This window comes from Sinocyclocheilus rhinocerous, unplaced genomic scaffold (assembly GCF_001515625.1).
Source record: "Sinocyclocheilus rhinocerous isolate Xijiao unplaced genomic scaffold, SAMN03320098_v1.1 scaffold786, whole genome shotgun sequence".
Lineage (NCBI taxonomy): Eukaryota > Metazoa > Chordata > Actinopteri > Cypriniformes > Cyprinidae > Sinocyclocheilus > Sinocyclocheilus rhinocerous.
Genome location: NW_015661881.1, coordinates 445,418 through 461,526, shown reverse-complemented (window position 1 = coordinate 461,526; position 16,109 = coordinate 445,418). Strand labels below are relative to the sequence as shown.

General features: G+C 35.7%; 1 protein-coding gene across 1 annotated transcript in view; it reads left to right on the top strand.

Moving 5' to 3' along the window:
- The window catches only part of runx2b (RUNX family transcription factor 2b), a 43,322-nt gene that overhangs the window by 17,579 nt on the left and 9,634 nt on the right, over window positions 1-16,109 (top strand). Inside the window, exons 3-4 of the mRNA XM_016536432.1 lie at window positions 709-865; window positions 4,727-4,831. Of these exons, the coding sequence (XP_016391918.1) occupies window positions 709-865; window positions 4,727-4,831 (262 nt within the window). The remainder of the gene's footprint in view (window positions 1-708; window positions 866-4,726; window positions 4,832-16,109) is intronic.

Here is a 16,109-nt window from a genome sequence, read left to right as displayed (position 1 = left end):
CTTAATAGCACTAGACTTTACTGGAACAAAGTTTCATTTAAAAAGAAATAATGAAATTGCTCTGGCATTATTCACTGTTTGATGTGAAATTCTGGCCTGTGGCAGAATCTTGTGTTTATGGTCAGGCCTGTGCAGGTGTGGTTAGCTGTTGTGTAATTTGCCAGATTAGTAGCTAGATTAGTAATGATGAAATAGAATTGCAAGATCTTATGCAAACACATCGCCTTAGGTGCAATATGCATGTGACTGATGTACAGAATGTAGTAATAAATATGATGTAACCTACATTTTTTAAGCTTATTAATGTTTAATAAGGATAATGATAGATAGACACGCACACAGAGTAAACATGCACGAAAAATCTAAATATAGATTTATTAAATAAATGTATCATTTTCATTATTTTTCTAGGCACTCACACCAGCACCTTTTTAGACTGCTTCAATCAATTTTGCATTTAAAAGTTTAATAAATTTTTTTTTAAAGAAAAATTATAATAATATTTTAATAATAGTAACATAATATTATTAATGATTATAATTAATTCATATATTTCTTTCCATATGCATAAATATGCACGTTTATGCAGTTATTGGCATAAATCTTGCTAATAATAATCAGAACTCACAAGAACTGTCTGAAGAAGCTGCTGTCTTGCATATGCGCACATGCACAGTGTAAAACATTGCATCATTGTTCTCTCCGCAGGTGGTGGCCCTGGGAGAGGTTTCTGATGGGACGGTGGTCACAGTAATGGCTGGGAATGATGAGAATTATTCAGCTGAGCTTAGGAATGCCTCAGGTGTTATGAAGAACCAGGTTGCCCGCTTCAATGACCTGCGCTTTGTGGGCCGAAGCGGAAGAGGCAAGTCCATATTTTGTCAGTTTTCTGATTGTTGAACCTTTTAAATCCCTTAACATGCAGGTTACAATGGGAAATGTGCTCATATCCAGAAAATGAAACGTCCATTGCATGTTTACACTTGGCTGTGAAATCCAATCAAACATTTGGCCACACCCTTTTTATTATTACTGCTTTCATTTTAGAATATTAGCAGCTACCAAACTATGAAATAACCAAAAATGAAATGCATGCATGTTAAACATATCATCCTGGGATGCTTTTTAAACAGTATTGAAGAAGTTCTCATGGATGCTGGACACTAGTTGATGCTTTTCTAGTTTCAGCCATTACAAATTTATTTAATGATTTTTTTTAATTAAAATGCGTAATTAGGTATAATTCCGAATAATTGGGCCATTTTTTCCCAGTCATCCTCAATGGCAAAATGTGTCCCAATTTAATTGAATATGGTACACAAATGATATGTAGAAATAATTCATATTTACCTACAAAAGGATTTTAAAATATTTAAGCATAGGTACATCATTTATATACTTAAAAAAAAAAATCCTGTAAAACAATTTAATTCAAGCATGCCCAAATTTTTGACTGCTAGTGCAACTAACAATACACTTCATGCCAGTTTATGTGTGTTTACACAGGCTTACCCTATTACAGACTGTATTATCACACCATGCGTTTTTCTATTAAGCTTAATCATTTTGTGTTTATCTACACTTGCACAATGTCATGTGGAGAAATCCTCCAGGGAGATTTGGTAGCAGAGGCACGCGGTCACACAGGGACACATGACATTCTTAGAATAATTATAGTCAGTCTGTGTGCTGAGCTATCAGTTACGAGCCAACACCGTTGTGAAACCACATCACCACATTGCCGGTAAGAATGCACTCATTAAATTACAGGTCTCTGTGCGTTCTGTACTAAGGTTTCTCAAAACCATTGACGGAAACTTAGCTGTCTGCATAACAGTCATTAGTGTGTTATATAATTTTGCATATTGTTCAGATTATTATTCTTTTTTTAATCTTGAAGTGTTACATTTTGTGCCTTTAGAATCACTGCACAAAATTGTAAAAGTAATGATGCTTCTTGAACACTTTACCTGTCTGCAATTGGTCAATCAAACAGATGGCCACACCTCCAAACTCACACCATTGGTTGAGCCAAATTGAGAGTCACAGGCTGCATTCAAAATCGGATACTTCCTTACTATTTTGTAGGCAAAAAACAGTATCTGAAAATAGTAGGGGTGTAAATCGGATGGTTCGTCACGATACGATATTGATTCTCATACCCTGCTATACGATATTTGCCGATACCTCAAAAAATTCTACGATACGATTACGATTAGATTCGATACAGGAGTATATCGATCGATATATCGATATTATGATATTATATATCTATTTTAATCAACCATCTACATTTGTATTAACTCACAAATGCAACCAAAATATATAACATGAACATTTATCTGAAATTTTCACATCCTGTACCTCAATTGGAACATTCACAACTAAAAAAATAGGACTAAACATTTTTGTTTAAATAATAAAGAAAATAAACAATTGGAAAAACAATTCTGGCCCAGGAGCAGTGAGCACTTGTATTTTTCTTTGACAGCATTAGATTTATTATTAGTTTGCTTTCACTTTAAGAATGAAACACGGATTTAATATACTGATTGATACACATGCCTTTTCTTTCTCAACTGTTCCCGACTGTGTTTACTAGGATATTCGCCAAAACGCAAATGTTTGATGAAATTTTGTCTGTATTTATTCATCCATGCACAAAAAAAGCGCAAGAGAGCTCAATTTAGTATTCGCGCGGTGTAGACACGGCTGTCTGTGTGCGATGGTGAACTCGTGTGCTGCAGATGTGTGCGCAGAAAACTTCTCACACAGCGCTCGACTGTTCCGCAAGCAATCCCGAGCGTCTTTTATGCGCACCTTGTGCCTTCGGGCAGTCCTTATATCGAGTCCTGATACGTGAGTTTGAACGAGAATGCACGCGTTGGCGGTAATGCATAGACGGACATTATATGAAAATGTGGACAGTGGCAAAATAAAGGTGCCTATTTATACTACAAATATCGATATTTTACGTGTGGCATCGATGCATCGTATCGTCAGACATCGTATCGATGTATCGATCCATATCGATGAATCGTTACACCCCTAGAAAATAGTATGTCTGAATTCACAGTATTCATTAGGGATGTGCGAGACTAGTCGACTTGTCGATTAAATGCAACTGGTGCTGTTAGTTGACATTGGAAATACTAGTCGGCTAGTTAAAATGTATACGTTTTTTAAAAAATAAGTTATTTTGAAAAGTGGACATCTGGATCGGAAAACAAATTTATTTCATCTCACCTCAGACATTGCATTCATGCGTTGTCTTCGTGTCACTCGCCACAGGCTCAGAGAAATATCCGCTAGGAAGAAGAGCAATGTGTGGGAGTGTATTTACCATTTTACAGGGGGAAACATTATGAATGAAGGGGAACTGACTTTCTTCATAAATGTTTCGCTGACATTTTTTCATGTTATAGTAAAATCCCTAATAAAATAGTGTTTATTTGCGTAGCGCTGGGGTAATATGGTAACTGCTTTATTTTTGCTTGTCCAAAAGCGCCACCTACTGTTAGAGAGTGAATTTGTGTTTTCATTCATCCCGTCTGCTGCTTTTGTTCTGTAAATTATAACGGTTTGATGAAAAATAAGAACAGTTCAGATAATAAGGTATCTGCACTTGTTTGACTGTTTGATTCATTGTTCAAGTATTTCAAATGGATCACATATACACACAAAGTTCTTGACTGTCTTCTGAGGGTTTCTTACTTTTAGACCAGTCGACTAGTCAGTTACAAAATGTCTGTTTAAACCTCAATGAAATTAGTTGTAGCGCACATCCGTAGTATTCATAAAACAGTAGCGAAAAGTACCCAGGTGACTTACTACTTCCGACGAGATTCTGAAGTGCGCATCTAATGTAAAAATATTACTTTGAAAAAATTTTCACACACGCATATATATTTTAATTACTTTCATTAATTACTTATTCAAAAGAAGTACCTACTCACAGAGTATGTGATATTGGATGCAGCCGGATGCATATTGTTGTCTCTGCATGGGGAAAAATATTTTAACATATAAAGATTTACACACTTCACCTTTATATTTAGTTTAAAAATGTTGTTTAAAGCTTGTACACTCTATAAAAAGATGAAATGGCAACGGGAATCTTTTGGTTCGTTGATTCGTAAAGCTTCATGAGTTTTGACACTTGAGGTTTCTTTGATTTTCAGAAGATTCCAGGTCACAATGACATGTTATATATATTGTATTTCCAATATGTGCAGATTATTTTTACATTATGAGAGCCATTTGGTCGTATTTAATTATATTTTATGATCTTATAAAATCAGTGTCAGCAGATGTGCTGAGATTCCACGCGTCTTGCCAGCTGTTTCCCAGCGTTGCCAAAGTATTCCACCCACTACTTCCTGTCTCCAGCAAACCAGGGGCATTCATGAGTAGGAACTATTGGAGCGTCATGTTAATCCCTTGTTCCCTTGTGTTAAACCACCAGAGAGCACAAATTGTCTGGAAATGGTGTTTAGGGAAGTGAGCTGTCTAGATTGCTGATGCCCCACAGTGTAGCGTTGCAAAATTTCCCACTGATCTTCATTCTGAGAAGATTAAAATTAAACAAAAAACTAATACAAAAAGTATGCTGAAATCATTATCGCTAATACTACAATCTTTAAATGTCCCCTGAATTATAAGCTCAAAGTGCTCAGTTTTGCTTTGACAGTGAGTAAAGCTCTTAAATGTTTCTGTGTTTGCACAGGGAAGAGCTTCACCCTGACGATTACAGTATTCACAAACCCACCGCAAGTGGCCACTTACCACAGAGCCATTAAGGTCACGGTGGACGGACCGCGGGAGCCCAGGAGTGAGTACACCTTATATTACATACTGCTGTGACTAACCACATCCATGAGGCCTGTCATCACGCTCACCTCTCTGTTGGGCCACAATCGCACCTCATCTAAGGCTTGCGGTCATTCGGTGCATGTGCTAGTGATTGATTGATTGATTTTTTGATTTCTGCCTCAATCTGATGTCATGAAATCATTGCCCGAAGTAACTCTCTCTGGGTAGGCAGATTGATGACTTTGAACAGATTGGAGGTTTCGGGATTGCTGTTACCGTATAGAAGTATAAGTATAGCAATAATTTTTCAGTTTTATGTTTAAAAATATGGATGAAAGTTCCACAATCCCTTCCATGACTAATGCGGAATTCATTGGATATACTGTATATACTATAATTTTTGAGTGAAATGGGATATTCAGTGGAATCATTGAATATTTTTGGAAAGTTGTGAACTTGTATGTGACGAGAGGGGAAAAACTTCTTGTAGCATGTGCTGTCCAATTCATGAACGAATCACTGGTTTCTTTTCTTTTTAATGAATCAGTTGAACCATTCGCTGAATGATTCTTAATCAAACGAATGATTGAATCATTCAGACGACTCTGAATCATTAGTCTGACTCGCTCACTGAACTGCAGGTTATCGTGTCATGTGTAAAATGAGTCGAGAGCCATTACTGTGATGTGACTTAGAAGGGAACATTAAAAATGACAAATTTGTAAGGTTTGGGAAACCGTAATCAATCTGTTCTGACTGTGTTCATGTGACTTGTGCCCTTTAGTTAAAGATACATATACACAACAGTTTTGTCTTGATAAACAAGTTTTAAAGTCAACATGAATCAAAATTGACCGTATTTTAGAGGTATTAATATTTTGTAATATGAATGATTCATCAGTGCGTGTCATTCCGGTGGTTCTTTAAATACAGTATTAAAGATTAAATAGATTCTTATTAATATTTAAAGTAAATACGTAAGTTATATGTCAATTAGTAATAGTAGTAGTATAAGATAAATTGTAAATAAATGTTTGGATTTTTCAAAATATTTTGTATAGAGTGTTTTATTCAATGATACTTTTCCCATAATATGTAAATTAAATGTGTAATATGTCATAGTATGTAATAATAATATGTAATAGTAATTATTATTATTATTATTATTATTAAATTTTAAAAAAATATTTTATATACAGTATTTTATTCAAATGTACTTTTTTCATTTTTATATTATGTACATAATTAATATAAAAATGAAAAAAGTACAATTAAATAAAATACTGTATATAAAATATTTTTTTTAAATGTAAATAATAATAATAATAACATATCATTATTATTAACATAAAATTCTATAATTTACGAGTGGCCCACTGCAAAAACAAAATCCTGCTTTGAATTGTGCACAACACCATGAATGTGCACTGACAAAATAAATAGAATTCATTTTGACTTCAATTTAACTATAGAGAATTGACACTTTTCCAGGATGTTTCATGGTAGCCGGCTGGTCTGTCAGTGTTATCTTTACAAGCTGTCTGTCTGGGTGTTAGGTTAGTGTCTACACAGAGGTTCTACAACGGTAACATTGTGCTTGCATCAGCTCGTTTTAATGGCACTTATAAAAGAGTGAAAAAAATCTACTACTTCTCTCAGTGCCAACTGGTCTGGCGAGCAGCTGTTTTACTTTATTATGAAAAAATATATACTTTCGTCTTGGCGTAGAAATCAAGCCTATCACATCCCTAACAACATTTCTGCCTCTCTTTTTCGCTCTGACTTTCAGACTATTCTCAATGAACACATATGGTACTAGTATTTAGAGGCACTTAGACACTACGGCTGTATATGGTCTTGATTCTTGATTGTATTACAATGGCCTCTAGCAACTACAGGCCTCGTCTTTGATGTTGAAGACTTCCTCTATTCCTGCCTTATCTATAAGTGAAGTTTTGAAAGGCTTGCAGGCCGTGTTATTGTGCGTAGGAACAGATGAAAGGGTCGGCGTACCGGAGGTCTTTTATGGAGGGCTTTTTTTGAACTGCTGATTTGATATTGTAAAGCTCCTGTCTCAGTTGTGTCTTAAATATTCTTCTGCTTTTAATACGCTGTCAGATTGCAATTAAGAATGCCACATCTGTGATACACCAAATGATTACTGCATATATTGCGTAATATTGGCTGTGTATTGGCGTAGTAATGCTTGATTTTTTAATGATTTTTTAAAAGAAGAAAATGTATTCAGTTTGCAATTAAAATGTTTCAAACACTGTGCTGTATTACCATCACATGACCTTTGTTGAAGGTAAATTCAGTATGTGATGTCCAAAAATATTTTATTATGCACAATATTAAATAGGCAGTTTTTATTATTTTCTTTGAAAATGTTCAAACATTTTATATTATTAATAATTTTTCATTTAATATTTAAGCATTATTTAAATCATATTGAAATAATTATTATTTATTATTATTAATATTGCACGAATGACACAAATTAATTGTGCACAACAAGACCATTAATATGCACTGACAAAATAAATACATTTATTTTGACTTCAAGTTGATTTGATTTGTTTATAAAATATTGTTATTTTTAATCCAGCTTTGTGTAAAAATGTCTTGTCATGTTAAAAATTGTGCATGGTTTAAAAGTTGTTGTTGATGTCACTTCCAGTTCATTCATCACACTGGAAAGTTCAAGTGCATTGCATTGTGGGATTCAGTATTCAATGCAGTGCGCTATGGCTGTATACTGAAATTGCATACTAACATACAATCTACTATTACTATTGCTGCAATATATATAACTACACTATTACTGCTATAGTTGGTAATATTTAAAATTTTTACATTTTTATATTTTCCATTTTCGTTTTAAATTGTGTTAAATTGAAGTAATTTTGTTTTGTTTTTTTAAAGAATATCTATATATTTCCTATAGTTATTGTAGTACTTACAGTTTAATTTAAATAAAATGAGAATTGATGCCTTGGCAGCTAGTGTAAATAAATAAGTTTGGTTTATTTTATTTATTTATATTTAATGTTTATTTTAAAGGGGTCATATGATGCGATTTCAATTTTTCCTTTCTCTTTGGAGTGTTACAAGCTCTTGGTGCATAAAGAAGATCTGTAAAGTTGCAAAGACTAAAGTCTCAAATCCAAAGAGATATTCTTTATAAAAGTTAAGAGTCAACCACGCCTACCTAAAACGGCTCGTTCTAACACGCCCCCACATGTCTACGTCACGATGTGGGAAGATTTGCATAACGCCGCCCAAATGTTCACGCAAAGAAAGAAGGTGTAACTTTAATTCTTGCTCTTTCCGCCGCTGCCATGTTGTGGAGTCGTTGTGAAAGCTAAACTGCTTTGTTTGGCCTTCCAAAAGAGGACACAACTAGAATCGTCATGCCTAGAGTGTACATTATATGGAAAATAATGTGTTTTTTGAACCTTAAACCGCGTAAAGACATTGCATTACACCAAATACACAAAATACCGTATTGTCCCGAATATAAGACGATAATTTTTTATTGGAAATACATCTGAAAAAACGTGGTCGTCTTATATTCAGGGTCTAGACTTTGACATGTCAATAATACACCCACAACACTAGGTGGCGCCAAATGCGCATAAAACGAGTGTGCCATGAAATACGTAATGTGATGCGTGTTGTAAAGATCGCGAGTAAAAACAAAAGAAGCAGAAAACCTTACAGCTGCATGAGTCGTGACTGTCACATTAGCCTGATGGGACCAAACTCCCTTTGTGATTTTAAAACTTAAGACAGTACCCAGATTTGAAGACTACAGTAAGATTTAACTTCTACTGTTAATAAGATTTTGGTAGGCTACTATTAGATGGATAGCCTAAATGTCCTAATTCAGATGGGCTACCTGTTTTTTTTTTTTAATGGTATATCATAAAGTGTATATTTTTTAAATGTGATTGTTGGTACATTTTACCAGTTTTTACCATACTTTCAAAACAAAAATTAAAATAGGAAAAATATGCAATATGAAAATAATTGAAGACAAAATGTGTTTTACTGAGAAAAAACAAGATTTGGTTTTTAAAAAGCCTTTTTCCAAAAGGTACATCTGGAAAAAGGGGGGGTCGTCTTATAATCAGGGTCGTCTTATATTCGGGCCAATACGGTAATGTTCTTTTTAGCAACGTCATATGACCCCTTTAATTAACCATAGAATAACTTTATGAATACCTACTACATTTACCAGACAAGTAAATACTGTGAAATATTGTGTCCCATAATGCAGTCCACTGATCTTGACCTTCCCTTTCCAGCCACAATTGTTAACATAACTGCTAACTGGACGCCACTTTACTGAATTGAACATGCAACATGATGGGGTCATGTGACCAGCATAGTGACATCACATGAGAACAATGTAGCTCTGAAATGAAATTTGGTACTTTCTTTCCTCAAATATACAGTAATAGGTAATATGACAGTATAGATGCAATTCAAATTTCAACGTCTTGAAGCAACTACAGGAACATTCATTCTGAACACCCATGGCAGTTAAAACAAGTCTCAAAGCATGGCATCAATTAAGCAAAGACAAGGGAGAAATAAATGAATCCAAAAATAAATGAACCTGGTCAAACATCACCTGCGCTCTGAGCACGTCCAGATGTCCATGCGTTCGCTGACACTGATCGTTATGGGACTAATCACGCGTGCCCTCTTAATAATTTCAAATTTTTTCACCCTGATTTTATCGAAGAACGCCTCATTTACAATTCCGCCTCATTAAACCTCAAATTGGTGTTAATAAGCAAGTAATTAGGGAAGAGGCCCGTCTCGCACCTTTAGACAATGCCTACAGTGTGCAGTCAGCCAAACACCTGATGCGTTTATATATTTTGAGAATCATAGAAATGTGTAACATGTTTTTGTACATAAAATTATGAGTATTTCAGTCAAAATATCCTCGTTAGGTCCAGTACGGGTGGCTGTAATGTTCATTTGGGTCGTGTTTTTCCTCGTCCACCACACAGGCCTCATTCTGAGGCTGATATCCAGTACAGGAAGTGTATTAATGTGTTTGTGTATTTAATAGATCTTGATGGGTGCCATATGAACTGTGAATCAATAGGGCCAGGAAAGCGCTAGACAACGAGAGCGTTGAGTCTTTGAATGTGACAGACGTCTCTCAGTGAGTTTCTTCTTGATTGGCTCACACGTGGGTCGTTCTGGTAGCCAGAAGTGCTCAGCAAGTCCACACACCTGTTTTTTTTATTGAAGTTGTATCATAACAGTGCAGGACTGCTGTCTTAACATTTGAATCTGATTATGGAGAGAGTTTTTTGTTATTGTAAAGGTTATTGCAAGAATGAAAGTCATGGATATGTTGTAGCTACTTGTTGTTAAATGGCTGCCTTTCTGTAAGCTGACAAACATCTGAATGAAGTTAACAATGCTGTATTTATACTTTTGAGACTTACAACCACAAAGAACTGTACTGTTTTTAAGATGCAATATAGATGTTTCTGCATTTATTAATTTACTAGACACCTTTGTCTTTACTTTCTTTCCTTTTTTCATAAAAATAAAACAATTTATATGTGGGATACTGTTTAAAAGTTTGGGGCGGTAAGATTTTTGGTATTTTTGAAAGGAATCTCTTATGCTCACCAAGGCAGAAATACAATAAAAACAGTAATACTGTGAAATTTTATTACAATTTAAAATAACACTTTCTTTCTTTTAAAATGTAATTTATTCCTGTATTCAGCCAATACTCATTAAAAAGTTGTTCTTATTATCAATGTTTTCAAGATTTAAAATGATGCATAGAAAATTCTTACTCACCCTTAACTGTTAAATGGTAGTATATACTGTATATTCATACATTTTTATATTTTATTTTATCCACGATGAAATATATAGGCAAATGGTCATTTGGTTTTTTTGTTTGTTTGTTTTGAAGTATTAATGTATCCTATAATTAAAGTCATTTCTGTTTCATCAACTGATATATTTATACATTTGGAACTATGGATTCAATTTAATTACATAAATATCAATAATTTACCTTTTAATATCATGCTAAAACGTAGAACATGCGTTAATTTCTCATACACACATGAAACATTTAAATAAAAAGTAAAATAAAAATGCAATAAAATTCTTGATGCCACTATTCATAAAAATTCCATGTTTTATACTTTGATGCTTTTTTATGATCTTTGAATTACATTTCATTAACATTTCTTATAAAAAATGTACAGAAATAGCACAATATCAGGAGCACTTCAGCATGTGTCTTCCTCATACAGATGACGAAAAAAGGGCTCACGTCATGTGACTTAAAACCAGCATTTTATTGGTTACTTTAAACTGTGCATTATTAATTCCAACCGTTTATTGTCAGTGGTAAGAAAGTGAATTAAATGATCTATAATCATTTAATAATATGACATATGTTGCTTTTTTTTGGTAATATGCCTGTCCAATGTTAACAAGAGATGCCTGCTTGTGATTTGCTGCTGCTTCCATGAAGAGTGTGTGTGAGTCTTTGTGTACACACTAACTCCTAATAGCACTCATTAAGCGTCATTTGATCTAATAGTCGGGGTGGGGTTGGTTAAACTAACATACCAGCACCGGGGGCCCTGTGTAATTATGGATTCAGTGTTAGACTGTCACTCTGCGTAACACCTTTAGGAAGTGCTCTATGCATCTTTGTCTCTCCGCAGCTCAATCACAGCAGTTGAACGGTACAACCGTTAGAAGTCGCAGAGACCGCAAGTACTGTAAATCTGCTCGAAATCCCCTTTCAAGCAGATTTGCTTGAAGCTAAAATCCCAAATCTGACACACGAGTCTCATTGTTTTGACAATCTCACACATCAACAAGTTGAAAGGGGATAATAATTTAGCCTTAGCAATAACAGCGGCTGATATTACAGTAAAAAAACGGCAGCTTTGGCTCGTGGGGCGCTCCTTTCAAAACAGACCACACAAGACTGATAGGCATTGTTGAAGATTACAATGAATGAAGTAAAAAGAAGTGGGTTTCGCTTAGCAGAGGCGTCACTTTGGGGCGAGTTAAGTTTACAATGGGAACTGCTCACATAAAACCAACCAAAACAAGAGAGGAGAAGGAGAGAAAACCAGAACTGCAGGCTCGATCCGTTTAGGCTGCGTGTGAAGGTGCCAACCGCCGAGGCCACGGGCTCAGGCTGTGTGTTTGCGTCTGGTTTGGATAGTTGCTGCGTACATCGGTACTGCATCATTAGAAGTCGAGAAATACTGATGGCGCCCGGTTTCGAGTCGCACTGCATTCATATCCGCATGGAGGTGATGAAGAAGTGTGCCTGCGGTTTGAAAAGGGCCGAGGGCCTTTTGCGTTGGTGTGTGTGTGTGTCTCTGTACCCCTTCTCCGCTTGGCTTGCCTCCTAAATGCTGAAATGTAAAGACCACACAGACGCCTGGCAGTACTCCACAACAGCCTGGCTTTTTCCTCCCACTTTCCTTTTTCTCCTTCCCCCCCCCTCTCTCTCTTTCTCTGATTTTCTTTTCCAGTTTATTCCGTTCTTCCGCTGACTTTCTCAAAAACCCTGTTGATGACGGCCGGTGATGAATTTCCATAATTTCCGGGCTGCCGTATGTGCGTCGCCCGGACGTCTATTCGATGTGAAAGATCTGCAAGATGTCTCTCAAATATTCCCTGTCAGATGTTAGAATGACATTCAACAGATGTTTTTGGGACATTTACAGTAGCCTCACCCACAGATAGTTATGTCATATACCAATGTTTGTTTGAGGTGAAACGCCATCGTTGATGGAGACAGATAGTGAAGATATTTTGGGTTATATTAGCCTTCTCTCAAATATGTTTTATATTGAAATATGGCAGTTGACAAGGAAAGCACTTTTTAATGAGAAAGAAGCAATTCCACAGCAAAGGTTTTAAAAATCTGTTCAAAAATCTAAAATAAAATGAGTTTCACAGGTTTGATTACTTGCTGTATTTTTGTTATGATACTGTTCAAAAGTTTGGAATAATTAAAGGGATAGTTCACCCAAAAATTTAAATTCTGTCATTAATTACTCACCCTCATGTCGTTTCAAACCCGTAAGACCTTCATTCATCTTCGGAACACAAATTAAGATATTTTTGATGCATTCCGAGAGCTCTCTGACCCTCCCATAGACAGCAAGGTTCCTTACATGATCAAGGCTCAGAAACGTAGTAAGGACATCGTTAAAATAATCCATGTGACATCAGTGGTTCAACCGTAATTGTACAAAGCTACGAGAATACTTTTTTGTGTGCAAAGAAAACAAAAATAACGACTTTATTCAACAATTCGTCTCCGCGTCACCCTATTGCGGCATTTTGGAGAGTATTTATACGTAAACAACGTATGCAACATATGTACGTGGATACGCGGTTTACGTTCAGATCAAAGCGTAAACAACATAAACCGCGTATCCACGTACTTACGTTTCTGAGCCTTGATCATGTTAGGATCCTTGCTGTCTATGGGAGGGCCAGAGAGCTCTCAGGTTCTATCAGAAATATCTTAATTTGTGTTCCAAAGAAGGAACGAAGGAATTTGGAACGACATGAGGGTGAGTAATTAATGACAGAATTTTCATTTTTGAGTGAACTATCCCTTTAAGATTTTTTTAATGTTTTTGAAAGAAGTCTTTTGTAGACAGAATTTTCATTTTTGGGTGAACTATCCCTTTAAGATTTTTTTAATGTTTTTGAAAGAAGTCTTTTGTGTTCAACAAAGCTGCATTTATTTGACCAAAAAGACAGTAAAGACAGTAATATTGTGAAATATTATTACAATTAAAAGCTGTTTTCTAGTTTAATATATTTCAAACGATTTTTGAAGGATCATGTGACACTGAAGCCACAGTTACACAGACACTGACTGTGGCTTAAATTCATCAGTTTCTATGTCTATTTCTCATCGCTATCAGAATTATTATTATTGGATCATTAGTGTTTGTTTAGATTTCCTTGCACAAACAGCTTCTCATGCTGTATGTCTAATATTCCAAGAAACCTCAGATCATATATTTCACACTCGTTAATTTTTTCCCCCCATTGTTTTTGGATCAGTTGGTGTGGCCATACAGACTAACCCCATCATCAAAGGAAGCCTGAAAACAGGAATTACTTCATTATAATTCTCTTTGCTCTGTGATTCTCAACCTGAGATAAGATCTGTGTCAGCTGGAGGCTGGGCCACATCCCACATGGCCATTTAAACATCTGGAATGAATGTGTTAGCGCTTCCGCTCTGTGATTGGACATGGAAGTGCTAGCTATCAAAAATCTCACTCCACTGGCTGGGGGATGACAGGAATTTTTGGGACTTTCCCTCCAGCAGTGATATCGTCTGGTTTCCTGGCTCTCTTAAATACCTCTCCGCATACAGATGATGTCCCTGTGCTCATTCCTTTACTCTCTGTCACTAAGATATTTTAAGACCCTTAAAGTCATGAAGCCTGCATTTCAGCAGGGGTAAGTTCTCATTTGAAGAATGCAAAAAAAAAAAAAAAAAAATGGATGTCTGTGGTCCAACCCACTTATATTACACTAATCATGAAGTTAAAACAGCAATAAAACCACTAAATACACATATCATTTACTATCTGTAAGTTAATGAATCTGTAAGTAAATGCTAAGCCACACAGATTTTTAATAGGATAGTTCACCCAAAAATGAAAATTGTCACTATTTACTCGCTCTCAAGTTGTTCCAAACCTGTATGAATTTATTATCTATCATAATTGTCATAGCTTTCCATCATGCATAACTATTAATGTCTCAAATTGAAGTGTTTCATTTTTGTAGCCTTTTTCTTTTAGTGTTTTCCCTAGTTTTTATTATAAAAATTAGAGAGTAGACAGGGAAGAAGTGGAAGAATCAAATGCAAGAAATATTGCAAATCAGACACAAAACCACTAGGCCATAGCTCCAGCCAACCTTTTTTTTTTCCTCAAAAGCATACAGAAAAGATATATGTATACATCACAATTGTCACAGTGTGGGAGAGACCATTATTTAGTTATTAACTCTATTTGATCAGAGGTTCTTCATTCAAAGCCGAGGCCCAGTGACAGCTGCCCTGAGGCAACCTGTCGAGCTCAACCGTACAAAGGTGCTTGTGATCTTTCTAACACTCGTTCCTGGTTTTGTATTTTATCCACACCGTTGGGATTGAACCTAAAACCTTTGTGTTAGCAGCCCAGATTGTTAACCACTTGGCTGCCCTCACCCCCAAGAGATACTTCTTGGGCGAGCAAATGTAACCGGATACATTATCCAAACTGAGGTGGCTACATATTCCTCACAGACAGAATCAAAAACAAGCCACTTAACATTCCAGAACTCTTGCTGAAAATTCCCATTGATTTGCAAATTCATCTCTGGTGTTCCTATTACCTGTATGTGGTCTTATTGTAACTTCTGCTCCAGTGATTCTCAACACTCCCAGAAAAATGTAAATATCACCCCTTGCAAATCTGTCTTTAGGGAGGCTGGATCAGTACACATGCACATTGAAGACTCTAAATTTACTGGTGATCAGAGTCCGCTGTCTCACTGAGCACAGAACATTGTTTCATATGAATCACCGTGAAATTAAGTCGCACAAAGCACATCTTTGTCCGTTTTATTTCCCCGGCAGGATTTATGTTAGTATCACTGTCTGGATTCAGCTTGTCACAAAAAATTATAGTTTGGCTTTTTATAGTAGATAAATTGGCTTTGTGTGAAAAGGTATGGTTTGTTCAAGTGCTGCACTTCCTAGGAGGTTGAGTTATGCTAGCTTTTAGCTTTTACATATGTCACATTGCTCGTGAGTTCAAAGGTAGAGTGCAATGCAACAATGTCCCGAATTTACACTCAGAGGCAAGCTAATGATTTTTCCATTAGCTGTAATGTTTTCATTGTGATGAAATACTATATTATTTTGTCTCTGTAATTTCTCATGCTTCTACAGAAGACATGCACGATATTAAAGATGAAGTGTGTAATTTCTGAAAGATTTGGGGCACCAAATGGAAATAATGAATGAATGTTTTTAAACTGGTTTATTTTTGTCTTGTTTTCCAGTACAAATATCTAAACATTCTTAAATGAAGACGCATCTACTTGAGAAGCAAAGAGACTTAAAGGTGACATATCATGAAAATCTGACTTTTCCAGGTTTTAAGTGCTATAATCAGGTCCCCGGTGTATCTACCAACCAAGGAAACATGAAAAAGATTAACCCAGTAACTTTGTTTTGGTAAGCCTTT